This window comes from Dermacentor variabilis, chromosome 2 (genome assembly GCF_050947875.1).
Source record: "Dermacentor variabilis isolate Ectoservices chromosome 2, ASM5094787v1, whole genome shotgun sequence".
NCBI classification, from domain to species: Eukaryota; Metazoa; Arthropoda; class Arachnida; order Ixodida; family Ixodidae; genus Dermacentor; species Dermacentor variabilis.
Window position 1 is genome coordinate 101,138,857 of NC_134569.1, and position 23,429 is coordinate 101,162,285.

At 45.6% G+C, this 23,429-nt stretch overlaps 1 protein-coding gene across 1 annotated transcript in view; it reads left to right on the forward strand.

Moving 5' to 3' along the window:
- The window catches only part of LOC142572406 (uncharacterized), a 55,384-nt gene that overhangs the window by 26,305 nt on the left and 5,650 nt on the right, over positions 1 to 23,429 (forward strand). Inside the window, exons 3-8 of the mRNA XM_075681499.1 lie at positions 14,485 to 14,574; positions 15,430 to 15,498; positions 16,220 to 17,970; positions 19,536 to 20,174; positions 20,636 to 20,736; positions 21,206 to 21,269. Of these exons, the coding sequence (XP_075537614.1) occupies positions 14,485 to 14,574; positions 15,430 to 15,498; positions 16,220 to 17,970; positions 19,536 to 20,174; positions 20,636 to 20,736; positions 21,206 to 21,269 (2,714 nt within the window). The remainder of the gene's footprint in view (positions 1 to 14,484; positions 14,575 to 15,429; positions 15,499 to 16,219; positions 17,971 to 19,535; positions 20,175 to 20,635; positions 20,737 to 21,205; positions 21,270 to 23,429) is intronic.

A 23,429-nucleotide genomic window follows, 5' to 3' on the forward strand; every position in this document is an offset into this window, starting at 1 on the left:
TAGACAATTGTTGAGTGTGATTGGCCGATAAACCACAAAACAAGAATTATATAGTGTAGCATACAGTGCGCACCACCTATGGCAATGAAAAAGAAAACATGTTCACCAGCACTATGCTATCCCCGAAACCTTGCGCACGACAATCACAATGCGCGAGCAACATATTGATGCAGGATGATTCAATACTATAGCGACTAGAAAACATACGAAAGTGCCGTAACGTGCTCCAATAACCAGAATATAGACACAGCTTTTGCTCAATTTTGAAAAGTTGATTCATGCCTTGCGTGTTTGTCATAAATATAGGGCCTTATTTAAATTTTTGATCCGCAGGCATGTGGGAACCATACAGATTCAATTTTACAGTATTCCGGAAAAAGAAATGTGTATTCAACTTATGGGGGTGGGGGGGGACACTTTTCACAGTGAAATGCCTTTATAATGAACTGCTTGGGACCACCGAAATTCTTTGTTATAGAAGTAACTGCGTTGTGAAGATCGCGCCCCACAGTGCTCCCAATAGATCACGCTAAGCACATTCAACAAGGGGTTCACAACGTACTCATATTCCGGCAACATGTATACACAGGTGGTTGGGTAAAACTCACCAGCTCTGCTGCTGCAGCCATCAACCCGGCAAAATCTGAAGAAATCAAATTAAAGCTTTATGTGTGACCACATCAACGGGTTCAGAACTTGCGGCATTCCATGCTGCACTTGATTTCGTTAATCAGGAACCACCGCAACAATAAACAGTATTTAATGACTACAAGGCAGCCCTTCAGTACATACAAAGCCCAATGCGGCCACGGACCCAATGAACAACGGGCTTCAGAAATTCGAGAGATATATCATCGCAGCCATGACAAAGGACACAACAAAATCTTTCAGTGGCTTCCAAGACATTACAGCATCACCACACCGACGAAGCCGCCCGATCTGCACATGAAAGTAGTCAACGTGTCTTGATTCCGCTTTCGTGAACAGACGCTGCGGCTAGGCTGCGACTTATGTTCCGTGAATGTACTTTGCCCCTGTGGGACTCGAAAGCTTTAACCATGTGTCATTTGCGTTCGTTGTCTCCGGACACACGGATGCACCTACCATCTGGACTACCACGACGTGAACAGACCACGCTGTACCGTCTGTGGCTAGGCTCTGCATTTACGAAATCGTATGCCTTCCTTATTGGAATGGCCAACAGCCCCACGTGCGACACATGCAACAGCGATGAGACGCTCGCACACATTATCTGTATCTGCCCATGATATAGTGTCCAGAGACAAGTGATCTGCAAAGCACTGTACCAGCTGGATAATCATCCAATGTCATAACTAAAAGTTTTAGGTCAGTGCTCCTAAAGAACATCCGTTCTGAAGGCGTTACTCACGTTACTAAGGTTCCTGCGGTCTACCGGCCTTCACGATAGGCTTTAAAAACGCCGCCCCCTAACGCTATGCAGTGTCAAAAGCGTGGCAGTTAGGGCGAGTTGGTATGTCATGACTTTTTTAGGTTCGTAACACAGCTCAGAAAGAGCAAAAAGGAACGCGGAAGGTGGAAGGGGTAATGAAAGGGAACGGAGAACAGAGTGAGCGCTAACTTCCAACTGATGGTTTTTTTCGTGACACAGAGGATATACTTATACAGAAGAACTTCAGTTTGACCTATTTGCTGTTTACTGTATATCATACTGACCGCAAATAAAGACGGGGACTGCGGTAGAGAACACATAAACAACACGGGCGGTAATTTTCAACTGTTTTCAACAGTCAAAACAGTTGAAAGTTACCTCCCGTGTTGTTTATGTGTTCTCTCACGCTGTCCCCATCTTTATTTGCGATCAATACAATATACGATACTTATACACTCGGCGAACCATGTGACATCAAGAGAATATACAAAACCAAGCAACAAAGCCGATAGAAATCATGTGAAAACATATTCAGACAGCCTGTGGCTGCAATCGGAAATACGCCAATTCATTGCTTGATAATGATAATGAAGGTAAGCTTACACATACATGGCCCAGACCTATGATAGCCTTTGCTTCGATGATTTCTCTTGTGAGCTGATTAAGACTGCGACCTAGACTGACGCATTCCTCTAAGACAGGTTCGCAACCACACGTTTTGCAGTGCTGCGCAAGAAACCCCCCAGCTGTAATACAATTCTTGGCATTGTAACCATGTTCGCGCATCCTGTCATTCAGACATCGGCCAGTTTGACAAACATAACGTTTTCCACACTTGAGTGAAAAACAATAAACAACACAATGTGTGCAATTAACGAACTTCTTTTTGTGATTCTTATCACAGCTAGGAGGAGCCTCCTTATTCGCATTAGTGAGCTTGAAAATGCTCATAAGCTTGTTAGGGGCACAAAACACTACACGAATATTCGCTTGCTTGGCGATTTTCTTAAGATTATGTGAGACGGTGTGAATATAAAGAATGATGCTTGTCCTACCCCGAGTAGTTGCAGGATTATCTTCGTACTGGTTGTCTTTTCTAAACTCTCTTAGAATCCATTCTGCTACTGATACTTGTAGGGACACGGGATAACCAGCCTGCGAAACTTGTTCGCACTAAAGAGGCAAAGCTAGACGAAACAGTAGGGTTGCACGACTTTTTCAAATCATTATTTAGGCAAAGCTTGTCAATGACTCTCTTGACCAACTTAGAGTGAGCAGAATGAAACGGAAGAAATGGTTTGTTAGCATGAGGTTCTTAGTACCAACACGTGTGAATATCCGAACAAGCTAAGTGCATATCCAAAAACCGGATGGTGTGATCCTGTGAGAGCTCGTAAGTAACGTCAAGGGGCGCAAGACATTCTTTGACTTTTGGCATTACCATGGTAACCTTAGTCTCAAAGTCAGCCGGTGAACACTTAATACAAAACAAAAAATCGTCCACATAACGAAATATTTTAAAAACATTAGTCTGATTAAGGTTCACTGACATGGCAACATCTAGGCGAGCTAAGAATAAATCACTGAGGAGCGGGGCAATTCACGAACCGATGCATTCTCCGTTTTTCTGCAAATAGATGATGCCATTTCATGTGATGAACGTTGACGACAAATACAAGCTCAAAAGTTCTAAAAAGTGATTGCTAGACAGCCCAGCATTATTCTGAAAACGCGTGACACCAAATTCATCAATTGTCTGCGAAATAGCTGGCAGCAGGGGTGCTATGCAGGATGCGCCGAGTTTCTCGTTCACCCGAGTTTTACCCGAGTTTGCTCGACGGCAGTCAGTGAACCGAGATAGCGCGGAACGCGCCGAAGGTGCAGGCAAAAAAATATGTAGACAGAAAGCCGCGTATGACAACATGAGCGCACCCTGCGCTGCTCGCTGCTTACACGTTTCAAGCGCAGAAGGCTGCACAACGAAACGCGACAGCGCCGCGTATTGTTATCAACGGATTATCGCAACTTAGCGATACCGTGACTGCCCCGCTGTCTGTCTGCACACTTGCCGTGAGCCGCTTGCCACGCCTTTCCCGGGCGCGTCAAGGGCGTGCCTCATCTTTCGGCACTGTCTTTCTATCCTCCATCGAATGCGAACAGGGTACATGCGGCGCATTCTTGCACCTACACTTTCACTCAAACGAATACGTTGAAATACAGCAAATAAAGTAACGAACATTTTTATCTCTTTAGGTATCTGTTTTTCGTTTTTAACGCTAGAAATTTGTGATGACAAACGGAGATCGAGCAAATTATTAAATTTTGCACTTCTTGCCGCGAGTGGCGACAGGGAGGCGAAAGCTTAGACGCGGTACATTGAAGCGTGTCGCACGCACGAGGGCGTTCATACGGTGATAAGTCGCCTAGGGGCGCTGCAGTGCTATTCTCAATAAAGTCGGCCATGATCCATAGAGGGTCATGGCCACTCTTTCTCTATTAGGGGAATAGAAACGCAGCGCCGCGGTACGGCTGTTCATCGCAGGCGCTTCACTAGGCCATTAAGGCCCCCGCATTACCAACTAAAAACGTCACAACAGCTGTCGCTGCAAAATGGCGGTATGTTATTTTAGAGTACGTAGTGACGCAGTTTAGTGAAAATGTACCAGTTTATCTTTGTGCGCGAAGCCTCTGCGATACATTGCGAAAAGTACGTGCTTCCCCAGCGACACTATTCATCGCTTGTCATCGCTTGCCCAGTGAAGGCGCCTCTGAGCGCATGTACGCAGTATATGAGTGTGTTGTGCAGTCGAAGGTGCTTGCGGATTACCTCTGCTGGAGCCAGCAGCGATCGCAGATGGATATCGTAACGACACCGCAGCACTCGCATTTTGGCAGGTGAGGGCTTTTGTGTGCAGTTATGAAATCAGATTTCGAACGGAGAGAGGTGTTGGAACTGTTGAGTGCGCAGTACTTGTGATGAAGAAATTCCATTGCACTGGGTCTAGAAGAGCGAGCGATTCTCGGACGCTGATCGTGTTTACGACGCTGTGGCTCCGTTTCATCACCGATGACAGAGCAGCCATCTCAAACGACTGTTGCAATACGCACTCCTCAGCATCGTCGTCCCCCTCGACGCATCGACGCCTTGCAAGCAGCTACAGTGACGTGCCGATAATTATTTACTGTGCGCTACGCGACACAATGCAGGCAATGAAACCGTGTTGTGCGGCCATCTCAGCCCGAGAAGATGTATGCATAAGCCAGCGACAGCCAACGCTTTGTTTTTGATAGTAGTGCTCAGTACATCACCGATGACAGTGCGTTGTGCGTGTTTTATGTCGGCGGTCAAGATTGTTGATGCCTCTCAGCTCGACACCGCGTCGCTGTTGCCGGAAGATAAGTTGGGCGTGGCCCAACTGTAGTGGGTGCGCGCGCAATAGTTACATGCCTCGCGCGGGGCGTGACCTCTGGTTTTGATTGACAGGCGAACTCGTGCTAAACTCGTACATCGCGAAACCCCCTCCGAGTTCAACTCGGGAACATGGCGGCGGCAGCAGCAGCCTGTGTCAATGCATCCAGCGGCAGCAAGCGTCAGTATGACCGTCCGGACCCGTTCACCTGCATGACCGACGGGGAGTTTCAGCGTCATTTTCGCCTGTCGAAGACATCAGTGTGCTGGCTGTGTGACGAGCTAGGCGAAGACTCTCGTCTGCGGAGACAGCTTGGCGGGCTTCATTCGCTCACCGTCGTAGAGCAAGTCATCTGTGCCCTCCGTTTCTACGGGACTGGGAGTTTTCAGGGAAGCGTCGGCGCCGAGCGTTACATTGGACGCCATCAAACTACTGTTAGCAACTGTGTCAGAGATGTGTCTGACGCGCTTAGCGATGCGGCAGTGCGTAAGCGGTGGCTAGCTTTCCAGAATACTGCGGCGGAGCAGGCATATATAAACGAATGCTTCCTACTTCGTGGGAACATTACGAACGTAGTCGGGTGTGTCGACGGAACGTACGTAGGAATTAAGGCGCCTTCAATGTCAGCGTTACTGTGATGAACAGACTTTTTCGCTGGTTGATCACTTTTTGCCGATTGTTCTACTTGTCTGTCAGGGTGCCTTCCAAATGGCTCACTTTCTTGGGAAAGAGGTTAATTAAGTATAAATAGATAAATGGATATCACAAATTGTGTGAAGTAACCTATGAATCCTAATCTCCTAAAGAACTTGGGGTTCTTCATTGGTGAAGTTACTAAGTATGCACAATGCTGAATTTTGGTCATGCGTAATCTATCGGCCGCACTATGAAACAGCGAGGCATTGCACAATTTGTTGCAGCGCGAGATGTGGATGTTGCGCCAAGCTGGTTGTGCCTATGCATTTGTGGCGAAATGAAAATGCATTGAGAATCTTAGTGTGTTGGCTTACATGAAGAAAATACTTGAGATTGTTTGCTCTGTTCACTGTCGATGCATGTGCAAGAGGTTCAGTGCATCTTCTTTTTTTTGGGGGGTGGCGTTATTCTGGATGGATAAATTGTATATTTTCGTCTCATAATGGGACTCTAATTCTTAAGCAGTAGAACAATGCACATCCGATACTCTGCAGAACTCTCTGTACATGAAGATGTCATGAACCACCAAGGCAAAATTACATATCGGGAGAAATGTGGTGCAGATGCCAATGAAAAGTGGGTCTTTAACCCACCATGATAAAAATAAAAATTGCAGAGCAAATAGACCATTTGTACAGCTTTAGGGCAATGATTACACAAAACGTGATATGCCCAAACGAGTAAACGCTTGCCGCAATGCCAAAGTAGGCTGAGCGACATGCAGCATATATTGGCATTGAACATGTCTCGTAACCGTTATTTTTATTGTAACCCCTCGCTGTCGCACCTTTCCCTCCAGCACTCCCTTGACTGAAACGTGGCACTGTCTTTCCATTGGTGTCATGATGATGATGGTAACGGCAGCAGCAAGGCTGGTTAATGCTTGCCTCTTTGATTCCTGTGAGTTTAGTGGTAAAGAATATGGCACGTGCATACATACAGCTGTGTTGCAAAATTTAACATTTGTGATTTTTTGGAGAGCTAATTTGTGTTGGGAAATTTCAAAGACGTGCACCATTGTGGCCTAGTAACTAGAGCATTGGTGAGGTTGAAGACGGTGTATTGGTATAGAAGCTTGAAGTTTAATTGCTCAACAATTCGACGGGACACAAAGAGAAATACACACAGCAGAATGCTTTGCTGTGTGTGTTACACTTCTTTGTGTGCCGTTGAATTGTTGTGCGATCCAACTTCAAATAGAGCATTGGGCTTCTTTGGTGCAGGATCGAGGAAGTGTGAGCTATTCGACAACATGCCAGTGCCTTGCCACACAATTATGGAAGTCGGAAGGTTTGCAAACAAAGCTTTCCTTTCAAATCGACCTGCTCATGTAATACAAGCGCTGATTGAAAGAACCATCACACAAAAATAATGGTGAAATCAATGGCCTGTGAAAAGTGTAATTTGTATATAGACACTGTTGACATACCATACCGGCCTCAAAATTGTACTGGACAGAGCAGTTTGTTTCCTATGTGAAGCACAACCTCCCATTACATGCTGTGCAAATAACCAAGCTCAGTTTGTTTTGACGTGCTACACAGCATTCAGTGTAATCTGTTTTTGATTCTAAAGAAGTGCCAAACACCACCTCTTCTTCAAGGACGTCATGGGAATATTTGGCGAGACCTTTTTCAGCCCCTCATAATGGAAGTGTGGCCAGCCAGCTTTGCTTGGATGCCTTTATAGATTTCTGCTCCTGATCATTGTGTGCTATCAAGTTGCAGAAGTCTATGCAACTGGTGCAAGGCATTACGTGTTTCTATAGTCGGATACAACTTTAGGAGGCTGCGGAATCTGCACTTTAAGGCAGGTGAACACAAGCCTGCACCAATGGGCACGCACTCTAGACTGACATCGTGCCGCCGGACAGACTAATACCTGCTCATTGGAGAGGGACTATTTCTTTAGACGTGTAGGCAATCGGCTGCTGCACTTTGGTCAACTGGGTGGGGCCTCTCCTGTCTTCTGAAGGTTTATCCGACTGTAAAGGATGCTGCTTTTCATACAACACAAAAGGACAAAGTGTACAATTATTTGGCCTATGAAATGGATACATCAGAAGTGTGCTATGCAAGGGCTTAAGATGTGTGAAATATGGTACATGCAATTATAAGACAATGTTAAAGAATATGTGGTATCGAACATACATGTAATGGCACATTTGAATCGGGGAGTGTTGCAGTCATATGCACAGTCTATAGGTGATAGCATTATTAAGCTCCTGCTGTTTCCTGTCTGTGAATTACACACACCGTTCATCTTGTGGCTAATCAACACGCACTGTATTCTCGCACATAGAAAAAACAAACAGCACGATGACGTGTATGCTGCATTACTGTATTTTTTATTTACATGGTCCAAGAGTGGCACAGGTTGTCTTACGTTTTTGCCTATTTTGAAGGGACACCAAGTGCATGTTACAAGTCTCCTAATATGCACAGCACAATGTTTACTGCAATAATTTTATTCACGTTCTTGAATAATAAACAAAATAATAAACTGAAAGCTCCTTTATAAGGTGCCTTCTGTGGGCTCGACAGGAGAGCAGTGAGGACACCGATACTACTGTTGCAGAGCAGCCCTCTGGACCTCTGCCACACTCTCAAGAGCACGTGCCTGGCGCTCACCTACTGCCACCAGGCGGTTGAGTGCCTCCAGCAGCACAATGTTTTGCTGCAAAAAAGTGTATTGGAATGAATCAGCCGCATACAAACCATTATTTACAAAGAAAAATGCTCGTTGCACTATTAGTACTAAGTGCCCTTAACTATGGAAGCCTCTAGTGTAGTATGCATAATAAAAGAATGCGTGGGGACAGCGTTGCTTTATTTTTCATAACTGGGGTTTTCTTTTCCAGAGCCAATTGTCATGTTGATGAGTGTGCCAGCAGCTGAGGTGGCTCCGCACCTTCACGAGTCTCTGCTGTCAGCACCACAAACCCATTTTTGTTCGCTGCAAAACAAATTCCTCACCCTACAATCCCGTCTTATACGAGCTGATTGCATCCTATGCCTACAAACATCATATTTTGTCCCATTACGCAATTTTCTACCATCCTCGGCTGTAGTTCTCTCTCGTTGACATCCATTCTGTCATGCTTATGTAATCACCTGATATGAATTAACAACAAGTGATCGAATACGTGCATTACCTGCCTGCCGATTCCTTTCTTTTTTCTTAATCTCAACTAGCATATCAGTTGCCACGGTTTACTACGCCACTGTCTTCTTGCCTTAATGCTATCTCCAACAATTTTTGTTACTTCGCTTTCTGCACAGTCCTTGATATCTCAAGTTTCTTTGTTCACCTCCAGGTTTATGTCCCATATTGCATAACCGGTGGAATGCAATGATTCTAGACTTTTTTTCAAGGATATCGGTAACGTGGAGATCACGATTCGGTAATGCCTTCCATGTGCTGTTCAACCCATGAAATTTTTGTATAAGTTTCCTGCTTTACATCAGTACTTGCTATTGATATTTCACTTGGATAAAGATACTCTTCCATAAATTTTGCTGGGTTAATGTCGCTCATGAATTTCTGTTATCTCACCAAGTTAGTGAAGGTTACCTTCATCTTTTCCATATTTTCGCGGGCCCACTTGCATGTAAAAGCACAAACACTCCTTGGTTCTCACTGCCTTCTTTAAACTGCTGGGCATTCAGTTCGTTACCACGAAAGTGACTTAATCCGTGCACTCTTATTATGTTAAATATGAAACAGTAGAAATATACTTATCTGCAGTTTGTCGATGTCTCCTTCACTGTGTTGGTAGCGAGATCCATCGTCGGTACCACCTCCTTGTCGCATCGTAGCTATATAGGATGTCCGCCTTTTGCCCACACTATGTAATGTTCGTGACGCTCGCAGTCACGCAGAGTGGAGGAACTCGGCGCACTCGCAGAAGCAGCACGGGACAAGTTGTTTCTTCAGCACTTCGCCGTGAACAGTAGGTGCGCGTTGCGATCTGTAAAATCGCCGAAGCTATTGGCAGTCTTACCAGGTGCACGGGAAGATTGCCCACGGAGGAACAGAACTATCCAATAAATAGTGGCCATCGTCGAGCCTGATCACTACGTCGCGCACTGCAAGCTCGATGTACGGGTTTGTTTACACTGGGCCTCTGATGCTTAGCCACCATGCTTACCCGGTGAATGGATGTGATGACGCCACCACAGCGTTCCCTCGTGGTATAATGCGAAGCGTACTAAATTACAAATTAGTCTAATGCATATTCAGCGTACATGTTGTAAGCTTTAAAATGCTTCTAAACCACGTTAAAGTAACTAATAATATTGTACTAAATGCATTTGTTTTACAACTTGCTTCTGCATGTAATGCACTCAGTGGAACGACAAACAAGTGAAAGAAGGCACGACCATGCACCGACGGTATGATCACGTGAGCCCCAGTTTGTCGACCGCCCAGAAGGCAACGCCCAAGGAATGATAGCCAGCCAGAGTGAATCTAGATAAACCAATGAAACTGGAGGCTTGTCGAAAGATAAACTGTGTCTCGGTACCATTCGTGCTTTCATCTTGGGGTGTCGCCAGAGCTCGTGAAGATCCCGAGTTTCGCCAAACTCGGCGCATCCTGCATAGCACCCCAGGTCATTGTGCAGAATAGAATAGTACAGGTATTCCACATCGACGGAGAAGACTTGAAAGCCTTGATAGGAATTGTCCTTCAAAAAGTCGATCATTTCATCGGAGTTGTGTATTAAAAACGGGTCATTCACGGGTATAACGGCTAGCTTGGCTTGCAGAAACAGTGCGACAGACTTCTGCCACGTGTCCCTTTTCTAGAACAATAACCCTCAATGGGACGTCAGGTTTGTGCGCTCTCGCGCTAAAAAACACCTCTAGGTGATCTCGCTTGCTGCTGGCAATGTTTTTCAACATTCTTTCTAAGCTGCGCTACAAGCCTAAAAAAGCTATACAGTGTACGCGGTTTGTTCGTGCTCGTCTCTCTTTCTATATATCTCCCTCTTCCACTATCTTCTTCTTTTTATCCCCCTTACCCCTTCCGCCCGTGCAGGGTAGCCAACCGGAACTACCTCTGGTTAACGTCCCTGCCTTTCTCATGTTTTTTTCTCTCTCTCTTTCACTCCCTATTCCCCTCCCCACGTGTAGGGTAGCAAACTGGACTCAGTCTGGTTAATCTCCCTGCCTTCCTTCTTCCCTTCTCTCTCTCTCTTCTCTCTCTCTCTTTCTCAACAAGAGGTAATCTTCATTTAACATGTATTCAAGAAACTTGGTGAAATAAGCCACAAGTTTTTTTTTGTGCACACTTTGTCTGATGGAATGTGCGACTTCAGCTAACGTTATGGCGCAGAAGTTAAGGGTACGGTCAACGGCGAATCGGTACAGCTGCTGTAGATCGTCGAATGCCACTCGCGCCTCCCTTGCCTTCAAAATTGCTCATTTGTTTGCACATCTCCGTCCTTTCTGTCCTATAGATGACTTTGAAGACGTATTCGGCCATTAGTTACGACAACATCGTTGCGCTGTCATCAACTGCGGCGTATTCGTCCGCTGTTACAGCCGCTGATGTGTTACAAGTAGAGTGCGAGTTGAGCTCTTCTTGGAGAAGTGCAGGGGGACATCGGCACGCTCTAGAATTCCGACGCTGCCGTTAGTGCTAGCACAGACTGTTGCTCAGTGGACTCTGTGAAGGGATGTGGGGGAACCGCCACGGCTGCGTTCGTTGTACAAGCCCAGTTAAGCCCTCGGGGACGCCTAAACTACTTTGTTGTACAGGCGCATTCGTCGTAGTGAGCCTCATTGCGGAGACAATAACTACACATAGGCAAGTTAGAAATTCGGTCGGGACCTAATGTATCTTTCATTTAGACGTCATTTCCTAATAGTGGCGTTCGTTGTAGACGGGTTCGACTCTATTCCGCCTTTTTTAGTTATCGCAGGAAAGAAGAATGCGCTCAAACCTCGGCGCAAGCACACCTTAGCAACTTATTGGCGTTATGCGCACCGCACAACCTGCTGTGCGCTCTAAAACGTTGTAGTGGAAAGTGACTAGGCTCCTTTAAAAATTACATCAATTAATAAATCATATGAAACGTGTCATGATTAAAATGGGAAATACGATGCGTACGAGAAAAGAACCAACTTTTTACAAGTAGACTAAGGTCTCCCTTATGCAGGAGAAGCTTGTCGACTAGACGTACCCCCTGTGCACCCTGGGTAACGTGCCTCAGGTGCTCTTCATGTGCAAGCCCGTGGGTCACAGCAGTAACACGAAGACCGCTGAAGCCGGCACTTGTCCGTTGTTCCATGCTCACTTCACATGAAAACTTTTCAGTGGACACATTGAGTCACGATGTAACACATTTTGGAAAGACCGCACTCAGCAAGCGTAAAATTCGCCCCGCCAGAATTCAGAATACTCACAAACGAGCAAAAGACCCAAGCATACTACGAGGGCGTCTTGTAGAAGAGGAATTTTACGAGCGTGTTTACCCGCATAAACGTGAACGCCTCCTTTTTCTTCCGGGGGCATATACAAAATGATATATTATAGCAATCTTAAAATCAAAGACAATCGTATTTTTTTCTTTGGGCATAACATATATTTCAAACTAAGTAATATAAATTTTGTTTGAATAAAATAAAGTTTGTCGCGTTTTTTTTTTTTTTGGCGATGTACTTTATTTAATAACTGCCCTCTACTCACCTAATCACGCTTCAATCGCAACTCTCGTAAGCCCCCTTCTTCATGTGGTTGAACAATCGGTTATTCGCGATCAAACCACCGTCAACTCTTCTGAGGGAGAGTTGTTGGCGAAAGCAAACAGACAATAGCGTGATTGTCGGTGACAATACATGAGGACTGGCCATATAGGTATGGACAGAATTTCGCAACCACTAAGACAAGAGCCAGATACTCGCTCTCGGCAGTAGAGTAGTTTCACTCCGAAGGCGACAAAAGGCGGCTGTCGTACGCAATAACCCGGTAGTGACTACGCTGAACTTGCGCCAACAAATAGTGGGTCACAGAGAAGAGAAATTCGCACCGTATAGTAAAGACTTTGAATATATTGTGCATACGAGGCGCGGCGAATTTGTTTTCTCTCTGATCCACTCTTAGTAGGTGCACGAAGTAATGACGCAAGCCAACTCTCCCTCGGAGCGAATAGACCCCGTGCATATCCCATTACCACTTCCACACTCCTATTCCTTCCGTTGATGTGGTTTGGGCGTCTATCCACAGATGTGTAGCGTGAATTCTTACTTCATGCAATTATTTAGGTAAGAATAATTTTCATCTCATTACACTCAATGTCGGCCACAATAACGTGTGCCTTCCATCGTTCGTTTAGGAAGTATGAGGCATGTCATAGAGTTATTTGTGTATGTCGCCAAAGAACCCGCTGTAAATGAGCAAGGCGAGCACGCGTTTTGCACGTGTGACGCAAGGCGCACGAGTCGGAGCGTGGAGACCTCGGATGCCACACTCGCGGGCTATGAAGCCCGTACTTGCGCTTGGCGACTTATTGCCGCTAACAGTTCTCGTTGTTGTTTACATCTTGAAAACGCAACCGCGCGCATAACTTTTAGAGCGATCACGTCCACTTGAATATGGACACTCGAAACAAGACATCATGTACGTCCACCAAAAAGAAAAAAAAGGAAATCTTGTAGAATTGACGCATCTTTGACACATTCTTTCCAATGGCGTGGAAAAAAGAATAATACGTGGATATTTGCAAATGCCACACAAAAACACCACTTTTAACTCTTACGCACGGCGACAGTTAGTGGTACTGCTTGGGTGTCCGTTCTGTTTGCTTCGTACCATCGGAAAGAATGCGCAGCAAGTCGGCATCCCTTCGTTCAACTTCTTTCGAACCACGCTTAGCAGCAATGTAGCAATGCGCGTAGCCACCGTAGAAAGGCTGGACAACATGCTTTTGTACCATCAGCTTTCGACACTTACCTGCCTTGAACTACGAGAATTGCAGTTCAAAATATGAAAATTTATCTTAAAACCTACTCAACTCCAGCCCGCCACCTGCATATGCTTTGTGATTGGCTGAAATGCATAGTGTATTGCCTTTTACAGCGAAGCTGTATACCTCTAGAATCCAACGAAATTTTCGTGCTGTTGTAAGCAAAAAACTCCCCATACGTGGGCCGATCACAAAGTTAGTGCAATGCCAGGCCGACCCGTGGGGTAGGTGAAGCAGGCGTTAAGCAACTCCCCATACGTGCACGGGTCGATCCCGAAGATTGTGCAATACCGGCCCGACCCGTGGCGGAGGTGAAGCAGGTTATAAGCACTCCTCGTACGTGGGCCGATACCGAAGATAGTGCAATATCCGCCCGACCAGCGGCGGAGGTGAAGCAGGCCTTAAGCATTCGCCATACGTGGGCCGATCCCGATGTTAGTGAAATGCAGGGCCGACTCGCGGCGTAGGTGAAGTAGGCGTTAAGCCCTCCCCACACGTGGGCCGATCTCGAAGATTGTGCAATACCGGCCCGACCCGTGGCAGAGGTGAAGCAGGCGTTAAGCACTCCCCATACGTGGGTCGATCCAGGAGATAGTTCAATACCGGCCCGACCCGCGGCGGAGGTGAAGCAGGCGTTAAACACTCCCCATACGTGGGCCGATGCCGAAGGTAGTGCAATGCGGGGCCGACCGGCGGCGGGGCTGTTGTTCGCCATTAAGGGGCCCACATACAGAGCTTCGCTGGTCATCCTTCGTCACAGAGTGGAAGGGAACTGAGATTTTTTTTATTCCGTCAAACCTTCTTAATTTAAGAGGCTGCATAGCAATGAACCCAAAGGGCAAACCGAGGTCGGCAAGGATTTGGCGTGGAAAATTCTGTCGATGTATTTCCCTACGCTTAGTTAATGTGGTCAAATGAGAATGTTTTGATGCGTTATTGAAGCCCATTTTCCGCCATGCTTAGTAAATGTTGGTCTCTGACAAGAATCATCGGTGCAGGTGGGAGTTCCGAAGGCGAGGATGACGACTGGGAAGAGCATCACGAATGGAGCTACACGGAGCTTGATGACGACGAGGAGAGTGGAGAAGGTAAGCTTAAAAGTTCAGGATATGGTCGCTATACTGGAGGTTTTATGGGTAACTTTCACAAGTCCTAGAGTGCATACTATATAAGCCAAGCAAGTGTTCTGGCTTAAATAAGCGTCCACGCTACATTTAACAGTAGGTCCTTGTCCTATTTTCTGGCACACGAAGCAACTTTCGCGGAAGAAGTTCTGCGTTGTTGGACAACCAACCCGGCTAATCTTATCACCGAGAAGTCCAGCACAAGCAGGAGAGCAATTACACAGCCCGTAAGAAATTACAGACGAGTGCACCTAGACTTGAACGTAGGGTTATGTACAGGCCTCCTTGTCTCCCTTCATCCCCACCCCCTTCTTTTTCTGATGTAGACAACGTGAAAGCATTTCTTCCTTAACTTTATAACGATGGTAGTGCAACAGATAGCTTCAATAAATAAAACTACCGATTCTATGCCCAGCTAGAGAACAGAGTCTTACACAGACTCTGAAGTGCCGGCTGAGAGATTTTTACGTGTCTTTTGAAAGCCTTTCTGCAACGATCAAATCCATTGCATTCAGATACAAAGCCTGAAAGAACTTAATGGTAATCACTAGCAACGCTCAAACAGGCGGCGATGCGTGGAATTATGAGTTGCCGCCACTGGATTTAGTTATTAATACCTTGCAAGAACAAGCCCAGCCCAATGACGTGTGATTAACGCCCGCCCGCCTGCTCTACAATTTATCAAATAATCACCACTGCAGCCATAAATTTTGCATGTAACAGACTCTAGTAACCACTGCACTATAAAAATTATTGCCAGTGGAATCTGCACGGCATATAATGGAAGCAGCAAGCACTTTTCACCTCAATTTTTTCTAGGTAGTTACAACAGCGCCGCCTTGTCTCGCTCACGGAATTATAACGGAAAGCAGACTTCTGATAAAATCGGTAAGAGAAAATCTCTTGGTTTATTCTGCATTCAGTCAAAGCACCCTAAGAATACCATATTCAACAACAGAGTTCGTGACAAATTTCAAACGGTGTGTTTCCGACCCCTATAAATAATCATACATAACATCACCTCAGGCGATTTCTTCAACTGTGACAGTCTATCACAATCGAAAATACGCGAACACAGAGGCCGCGTGCGTGAATGTAAAGCCTACATGATCATATGCGGCACAAGTGTACCTTTAGGACAGGTTCATGATGATCGTTTAAGTGTTTTCCAATAACAATATCTCGTCAAACCAGACTTAGCTAACATAACGTGACACGTTTCGGTAACACCTATTCAGAATCCAACTGGGTTGACAGGTCAAAGCAGTGTTCTGAGTAACTGGCTTATCCTGAATAGTGAACAAACAAAATAGTAACTTCTTTTAAGTGAAGTCAGACGTTCCTATCCCAGTGGTAGTTCGAGGTTTAGTTATTTCTTTTATTATTACTCACAAAAGAGAGCACGCTCATACAATAGAGTTGCTTATATAGTGCGCTCAGGAAACTCTCCACATAATACGGCCAATTTATAATTGAAGCTCTGATTACTCCAAAATGTCCAACTATACCCACCACGAACGACTGCACTAGCTCGAGCTCAGTCTTAACATTCAGTAATAATTCTCTACGTATTAAAGTAAAACTAATTTGTTATCTTCCTATTCTGTAGGGTCTGCGGTAGGTGCGAATACGTCATCAAGCGGTGCCACCAGAGCAAACATGAACAAACAAAAGAGAAAAGTTTTAGCGTCTAATCAGCGGACGAGCATCAAACATTCCAAACCGCAGAAGAAAACTCCATATGCGAAGAAGACATCGACGAAGGCGTTTGCGTCCAAAGCACAAAAATTGACGACGAAGAGCCCCAGAGAAAATTTTGTCCACGTCGGCAACCAACACTTAGATAGACCAGCTAAGTCTCCAAGGAAGAGCCCAAAGACGACTGTTTCCTTGCGCTATAAACGTAACGAAGCACGTTATTATAAATGGAGCGACCAGTCAGGCAGGAAGCTGACTACAGCCAGTGTTTTGAACAGGAGAAAGCACAAAAGCGGAAAGGAGATCCAAGGCGAAGTATCCAAAGAGGCCAGGAAAAAATCAAGTTCGACGACGACCGGCAATAATTCCTCCTCCAAGAAATATACAAGAAATAATACTGAAGGCAGCAAACAGAGTGTCACAGTGAACTGGAAATCAAAGGTAGCGGGAGCATTCACAAGCAAACGAAGCAAAAATGTGAAGACTTATCCAAAGGAAGCACCCCACGGCAGAAGCAAGAGTCCGAGTTTGATTAACTTCGCTGGAAGTAGCAAAAATGGAAGAGCATTTGAGTCATCTAGCTCAAACAGCACTGGCAGAAACAGAACTGGAAGTTTTAAGGTGAAACGCACAGCAGCGAAGACATCAACAGAAGCCGTCGCAACGAAGAGATATCGTGGTAAAGTTGAAAACTTGTCTGCAAGAAGAGCAACGCACGCTGGGAGAAACCATTTAGGCTTGAGGTTCACGGTAGGAAGCACGTCCACATTTTCTGACTTCCAAAGTTTGAAAACTACTCGAAATAACGTTTACAAGCGAAATCATGTCGCGAGTTCGAAACTGGTCACATCCGAAACTTTGAAAAGCGATGATAATAAATCGATGAAAAGGTTGGTCACTGAAGCGTCCCAGCAAGCACGAGGAAATTCGAGCTCTAAAAGCAACGCAGGCAGTGCTAATACGCAACATGGGTCACGAAGGAAAACACGTAAGAGCGGGAACGTGTTGGTGGATCGACCGAACGCCAATCAAAGACTTGTATCCTCGAACTACAAAGGCAACGACGCAAAAAGCAAGCTTAGAACAGTAGCCAAGAAGACACTCAGCAAGAGTTCAGCAGCAGCAAATGCCTTATTCGAGCTGAAACAGCCGCAGACCAAGCCATCACCTCAACGTGGCACCCGGCACGCCTCTGTTTCTTCATCGGAAGGTGGCAGTCACGTTCGGAGTCGTGTATTCGGCCCATTGAGTGAAGGAAATTTGTCTCGCGTAGTTGACCGAAACGGCAGCAGCAAAAGGCGAGTGGGCCACAACACAAGCGCAGGAACTATAACAGACATCCGCAGAACGAGACACCGCACTTATCTTCCTTACAACGGAAGCTCATGGTCCAGCTTAGGCGGCGCGCTTGGGGACAACAGATCCAAGCACTCGTGGGACCGGTATCTAGCTGGTTCCAGAAAACGCCGAAAAAAAGGGCGCTCCATCTTTCGAGTGCGGAGAATCCTCCGCAGGAGAAGGAAACGTAGAGGAAGGAGTAAAACTCTCGCACAACCTCAAGTTGAGATCACCAAAGCCCGTGACAAAGAACAAGCTTCAAGTCGCGACAAACTTGATGCTGTCGCGCAGATTAGGCCAATCAAGACAGTAACTCCTGGACCGGTAAGTGGTCTTGGTTTAGCTATATTTTATTAGCCCTAATTTTAGTTTCTTGTAACACGCTTGATTGTGTATGACTGCACGCAGCACCAATACGGTCTAAGTATGAAACGAACTTATTTAGTCGAACGTGTCTGAATGCACTCCTTTGAAGTTAATTTAATATAAAAACCTACAAGTTATAGGAAATTACAGGTACACTTATCGAAAACAGATTGTTGCGTGATATTATACTTTACCACTTTGTTTAATGAAACCACTAGTTTAAAGGTGTTACATATAAATATGCACTAAGTCTAACGTTGCTCCTGGCACAATGATGGATGGAATAAGAAGCTGAAGCTATAACAGTCTACACCGTGTCAGTAGCATTGGAGCGTAAGACTAATAATAAAAGATGTCTATAGCGCAAATGTAACCAAAACAAAAGTCGCAGTTTCACACTAAACGCGAAGCATCGATTGCGATAGCGAATTAGTAAACAGCTATACGAAGTAAGGATAACATCTTTATCAGCCGTATAAACTGGCAAACATTAGCTTACTAACTAAATTAACGAGCATGGTGTCAGCACGCACAGGCAAACGTGAACGCAGCACACTCGTTGATCGCGGACATCGCTGTTCAAAACGCTGCCGTGAGGAAGTGCGCCATGCAACAGAGACCTCAGTGGTCTTCGTGCTGTGCATCGCTTCAATGCAAACTGAGCGGCAAGAACGCAGCAGGCACAAAGGTATGAGCCGTCGGCGCACCTAGACTGCCTAGACTACGTCCCGTAAGCAGAAAACTTTCAAGACAGGGCGCACGTGGCCACGCAATACTCACTTGTTGCCGGAGTACAACGCCGCCCCCTCACTGCTGTCTCCACAGATGCTTCCGCGCGACGGAAGACGGCGCGCTTTCCCCCCGCTTTCCTCCCCTGCTCGTGCGGGATTGAGCTGCGATTGTCGGCTCTCCTCGCAAGCTTTCACTAGCGCATACAGCATACGGCACACGGCGACGGCAAAAATGCGCTTGTAGTGTCCACATAATTGCTATCACATTAAAATATTAATGTATATATGGTAATTGTGAAAGAAAAACTTAACATCCTCCACGATACACATAACTATAGCAGAACACGCACCTAATTTTTTTTTCCGCACAGTATGTATCCCCTAGAGAAGTCCCACGCAGTGACAGTTGTCGACTTCACCGCATAGACTAGATCGACGTTGCCACGCGTGAGCGTATGGGATAGTAACCAGGAAAATATATTGTGCCACAAACTTTCACACGTCAACGTGTGCCCTTCTAACCACTCAAGGCATCGCCCACACAAAGCGTAAACACGCACAGTGGACCGGAACAGAAAATAGTACGGAAATAAAAGAAATAAGCAGAACAATGGCGCAATGTACGCTTGTTTATTCTTTACGAGAGTGTTTGTTCTAGCGCCACTTCTGCTTCAACACTAGATGGTGTGCATTATTTAGCTATGCCGTCTTCACAGCTACATCGCCTTCTGAAAACCAAAAGTCGAACCTATAAACTCTTTCAATTATATTTGCTTTGTCCTTTAATTCCAGAGCAGCCCCGTGAAACAAGCGCTCCAGGCACCGCTGCACAATGACCGTTCTTATGGTGCAGAGTTGTCTGCGGTCACATCCTATGTAAACCGATCCAGGCTCCAAGTACGCAAACCACCCAAAATCACAGCGCCTGCCGCACTGCCGCTAGAGCCGCCAAACAGACGTAAGCCCGAGGCTAGCGTGGCCGAAAGAATAACTACTCTAAGGAGGTGGCTGAAAGAGTTAGGGATACACAGTCCACAAAACGAAAACACTTACGTGTTACGACGGAAAAACCTGCAAACCCAGAAAGTACCTTCAAATAAAGTAACCTCCGCACAGCGCAAGAGACTTCATCTCCAAATTTCACCTAATGGGAGTGCTCCTGCGATACCACCTGACATGAGCATCGCGAAGCAATCACGCGATGAGGAGGGACCCGACTTAGTCCGTCGACCCAGGAAACAGCATCGTGCACATCGCCACCTCCGTTGTCGCAGCAGCCCCGCAGCGCAAGCGGGCGAAGCAGGGAACTTTGTGGGTGGCGGCCTCATGTGGTTCCCGGCTGCATCATGCGTGGCTTCTGGCCTGGATTGGAACTCGGCGCACAGCACCGCCTGCCTGCACCAGCAGATCGCATTCGTGCATCGGTACAAGGTGAGAAGCCACACGCTTACTTGCACATATAGTGTCGAGGACCAGTCCCGGCTCCGAGGTATCGCTTTGGCAGGCTCACTTTATAGAACGTTCAATTTTTTTACCAATACGTCGGTTCTATCGCAAATTACTACTTGAAGAACGCCTGTTTCATCCGAAACACTTATGTGAATACCGAGAAAACCCGATTAGAGGAGGCGCAGGTGGATCTTGTTTGTGTAGAAATGACCGTGTTCTTCAAATTAAATGTTTGGCAATCGCAACTGTAATGCACGCATGTATTTCGTGAACATGTAATGAAACAGAAGCGTGTACAATAACGTTCCACACGCAAACCTTCAGGTCACCTTCACTTAAAAACACGCCATGCTATATTTACCATGTACGAAGCTGTTTATTCTTTTGTCTTGATATATTAACCTTTCATGCCACTATATTGCTAAAGGGTCAAACAATTTCAGATACTTGCACCAGCCCTTCCTTCTGTAAACGAGAGCTACGCGCCAGGATTTTGTGGTTCCTACGTTCCCTGGAGCCATGTCACGCCTCATCATGTTACCGAGTAAGCTGTTATAATTGCTTCTGTTCTCCTAAAGGTTGATATGAAAGTGTTCAGTGCCTGCAACTTCCTAAAAAGGCCGTGTACAGTTATTCCTTAACTCTTCTGTTGTTCCTTTAGCGTAAACATAAAGCAAGTGATCAAATAACATCTGCACCGAAGATACGTAGTTGGTGCTATGTAGAAAAAAATCACATTTATGAGCGCAAATGTCTCTATGAAAACACGTTTGTATACATACTTCGCCAGTTACAGAAAGGAAAGAGTTTTTATGTCTCTTATAAGTGCACTGTTTGTCAATAAGTTCCGAAGGAATTTTTCGTGCGCGCTTTCAACAGGAAACTACTTTCTTCAGGATTAACAATTTACGAATAGATGCTATCAATGTCATGCGTGCCAAAGTGCATGCATATTCTTATAACCAACAGCAGAATCTTCCTTTAATTCTTCGATTATGTTTGATTCCCTGCAGCTTACTGTATGATGGCAGCATCGTCTCAGGTCTTTCGCTACACAGGTTTGGCTTCATTAATCCGGTGAGTCTCACTTCGCTTGGGATTGGAAAATCCTGTTACCAATTCTTGATCGATACGTCCACAATAGGCATCAAAATTCTTGCAGATGAAGAGCTGGATTGGGTTGCTTCAATTTCAAATGATTACCATTAGGAAAAGATAACGCAAAGATTAGCAGAAACAAAGACAGAGAGAGAGAGAGAGATCGGTTGATAGATAAAAGGCAAGCCTGCTGACCACACTGTAGCTGTCTAGCGCGCGGTTCACACGGTAACATTGGTCAGCAGTGGAGAAGGAATGGAAAGAAGACAGAGATAGGAATGAAGAGAGTGCCCGGAGCTGATAGCTCTGCTAGCATAAGATGCTCTGTGAAAATTATCATAAGAAACCAACACTGACACTAAGGACATTATAGGGGAAATTACTTGTGCTTAATAAATGAAACAAAGAAACGATAAATTGATGGAAATGAAAGTGGATGAAAAAAGAATTTACCGCAGGTGGGGAACGATCCAACAACGTTCGCATTTCGCGTGCGATGCTCTGCCAGTTGAGCTACCCCGGCGCCGTTTCTCCATCCACTTTCTTGGGTATTTATGCTTCCTAGTAAAGCCCTGGGAGTGTTAGCCAGATCCACCACTCACAGACCATGACGGCGGATGTGGAACATCCTTTCTGCCACAGGCGTCACGATTGCGTGATCTTTCTGGGTGAAAGCAACCGGTCAATTAACCCACACTTGCTACCTGAAGGCATCAGTGTTGCCGGATTCGACACCCTTGTTATGTAATGAACGAGAAGAAAGGGGGTTAACCGAGGGGCCCGATTTGTATTACTCATATCATAAGAAGCCCACCAACACTGACACCAAGGACGACAAGGGGAATTACTTGTGCTTAATAAATAAAATAAAGAAACGATAAATTAATGGAAATGAAAGAGGATGGATGGAAGCTCAATTGGTAGAGCATCGCACGCGAAATGCGAAGGTTGTGGGATCGTTCCCCACCTGCGGCAAGTTGCTTTTTCATCCACTTTCATTTCCTATAATTTATCGTTTTTTTTATTTCATTTATTAGGCACAAGTAATTTCCCCTGTGTTGTCCTTGGTGTCAGTGTTTGTTGGCTTCTTATGATATGACTAATAAAAATCGGGCCTCTCGATTAACCCCGTTTCAACTGTGAAAACTAGACACACTTAGTAGAAATTTGGAAAGCAACAGGCAAGTCCCGCTGCGCCTGCTTCCTTGCGGTCTGCGTATCCGGCTATACCTAGCCAACATTGGGGACACCGTCAATCCTGAAGAGTCCATGAACCTGGCTGGGACACGGTGGGCCTAATGTTGTACGCGGGCGGGTCCGTGCGACCAGAGGAGGCATACCACTCTGTCGACTGAAAGACCAAGTTGACATATTCCCTACAAACCGCATACGAAACAAAACGTGTTGTGTACCGAATTCGGTATGTAAATAAAACCATATGGGTGGGGATATATAAATAAAGCCACGATTAAATAATACATAAAGATTGTATACATGGAATTACTTATTGAAACACACACAAATCGCACCGAAAGCCGAATTCTAGGCCTACCTTGAACCCCAAAAGAAGCTAATTCCGATTTCGGACGTATCTTGAGGGGTTTGTAACTCGACAAGGGGTAGACGTATACAAACGGGACCGGTACCAAACGATTTGTCTTGACGAGATATATCGGAAGAGATGGATAGATTAAACTAATCACGTGAGCGTAATTTCTGTGATAGATGGCGCTAGGCGTCATTGGCGTCACATCATTGGTTGCATCATTGGTTGCAATCTGGTCTTGGGCTCCTGAGCACGAGGTCGCGGGAACGAATCCCGGCCATGGCGGCCGCATTTCGATGGGGCGAAATGCGAAAACACTCGTGTACTTAGTTATAGGTGCACGTTAAAGATCCTCAGGTGGTAGAAATTTCCGGAGTCCTCCACTACGGCGTGCCTCATAATCAGAAAGTGGTTTTAGCACGTAAAACCCCATACGATTTTTTTTTGTTGCAATATGTACAAGTGACATGTTTGTGAGCTTGTTTATCATATGGGAAAATAAACGTACAAACTTGCATTTCCTTTGGTGTACTTCACTTTAATCTCATTCATATCATTTATAGTAAACGAAGCACCTAAAAACGCTCGTACTT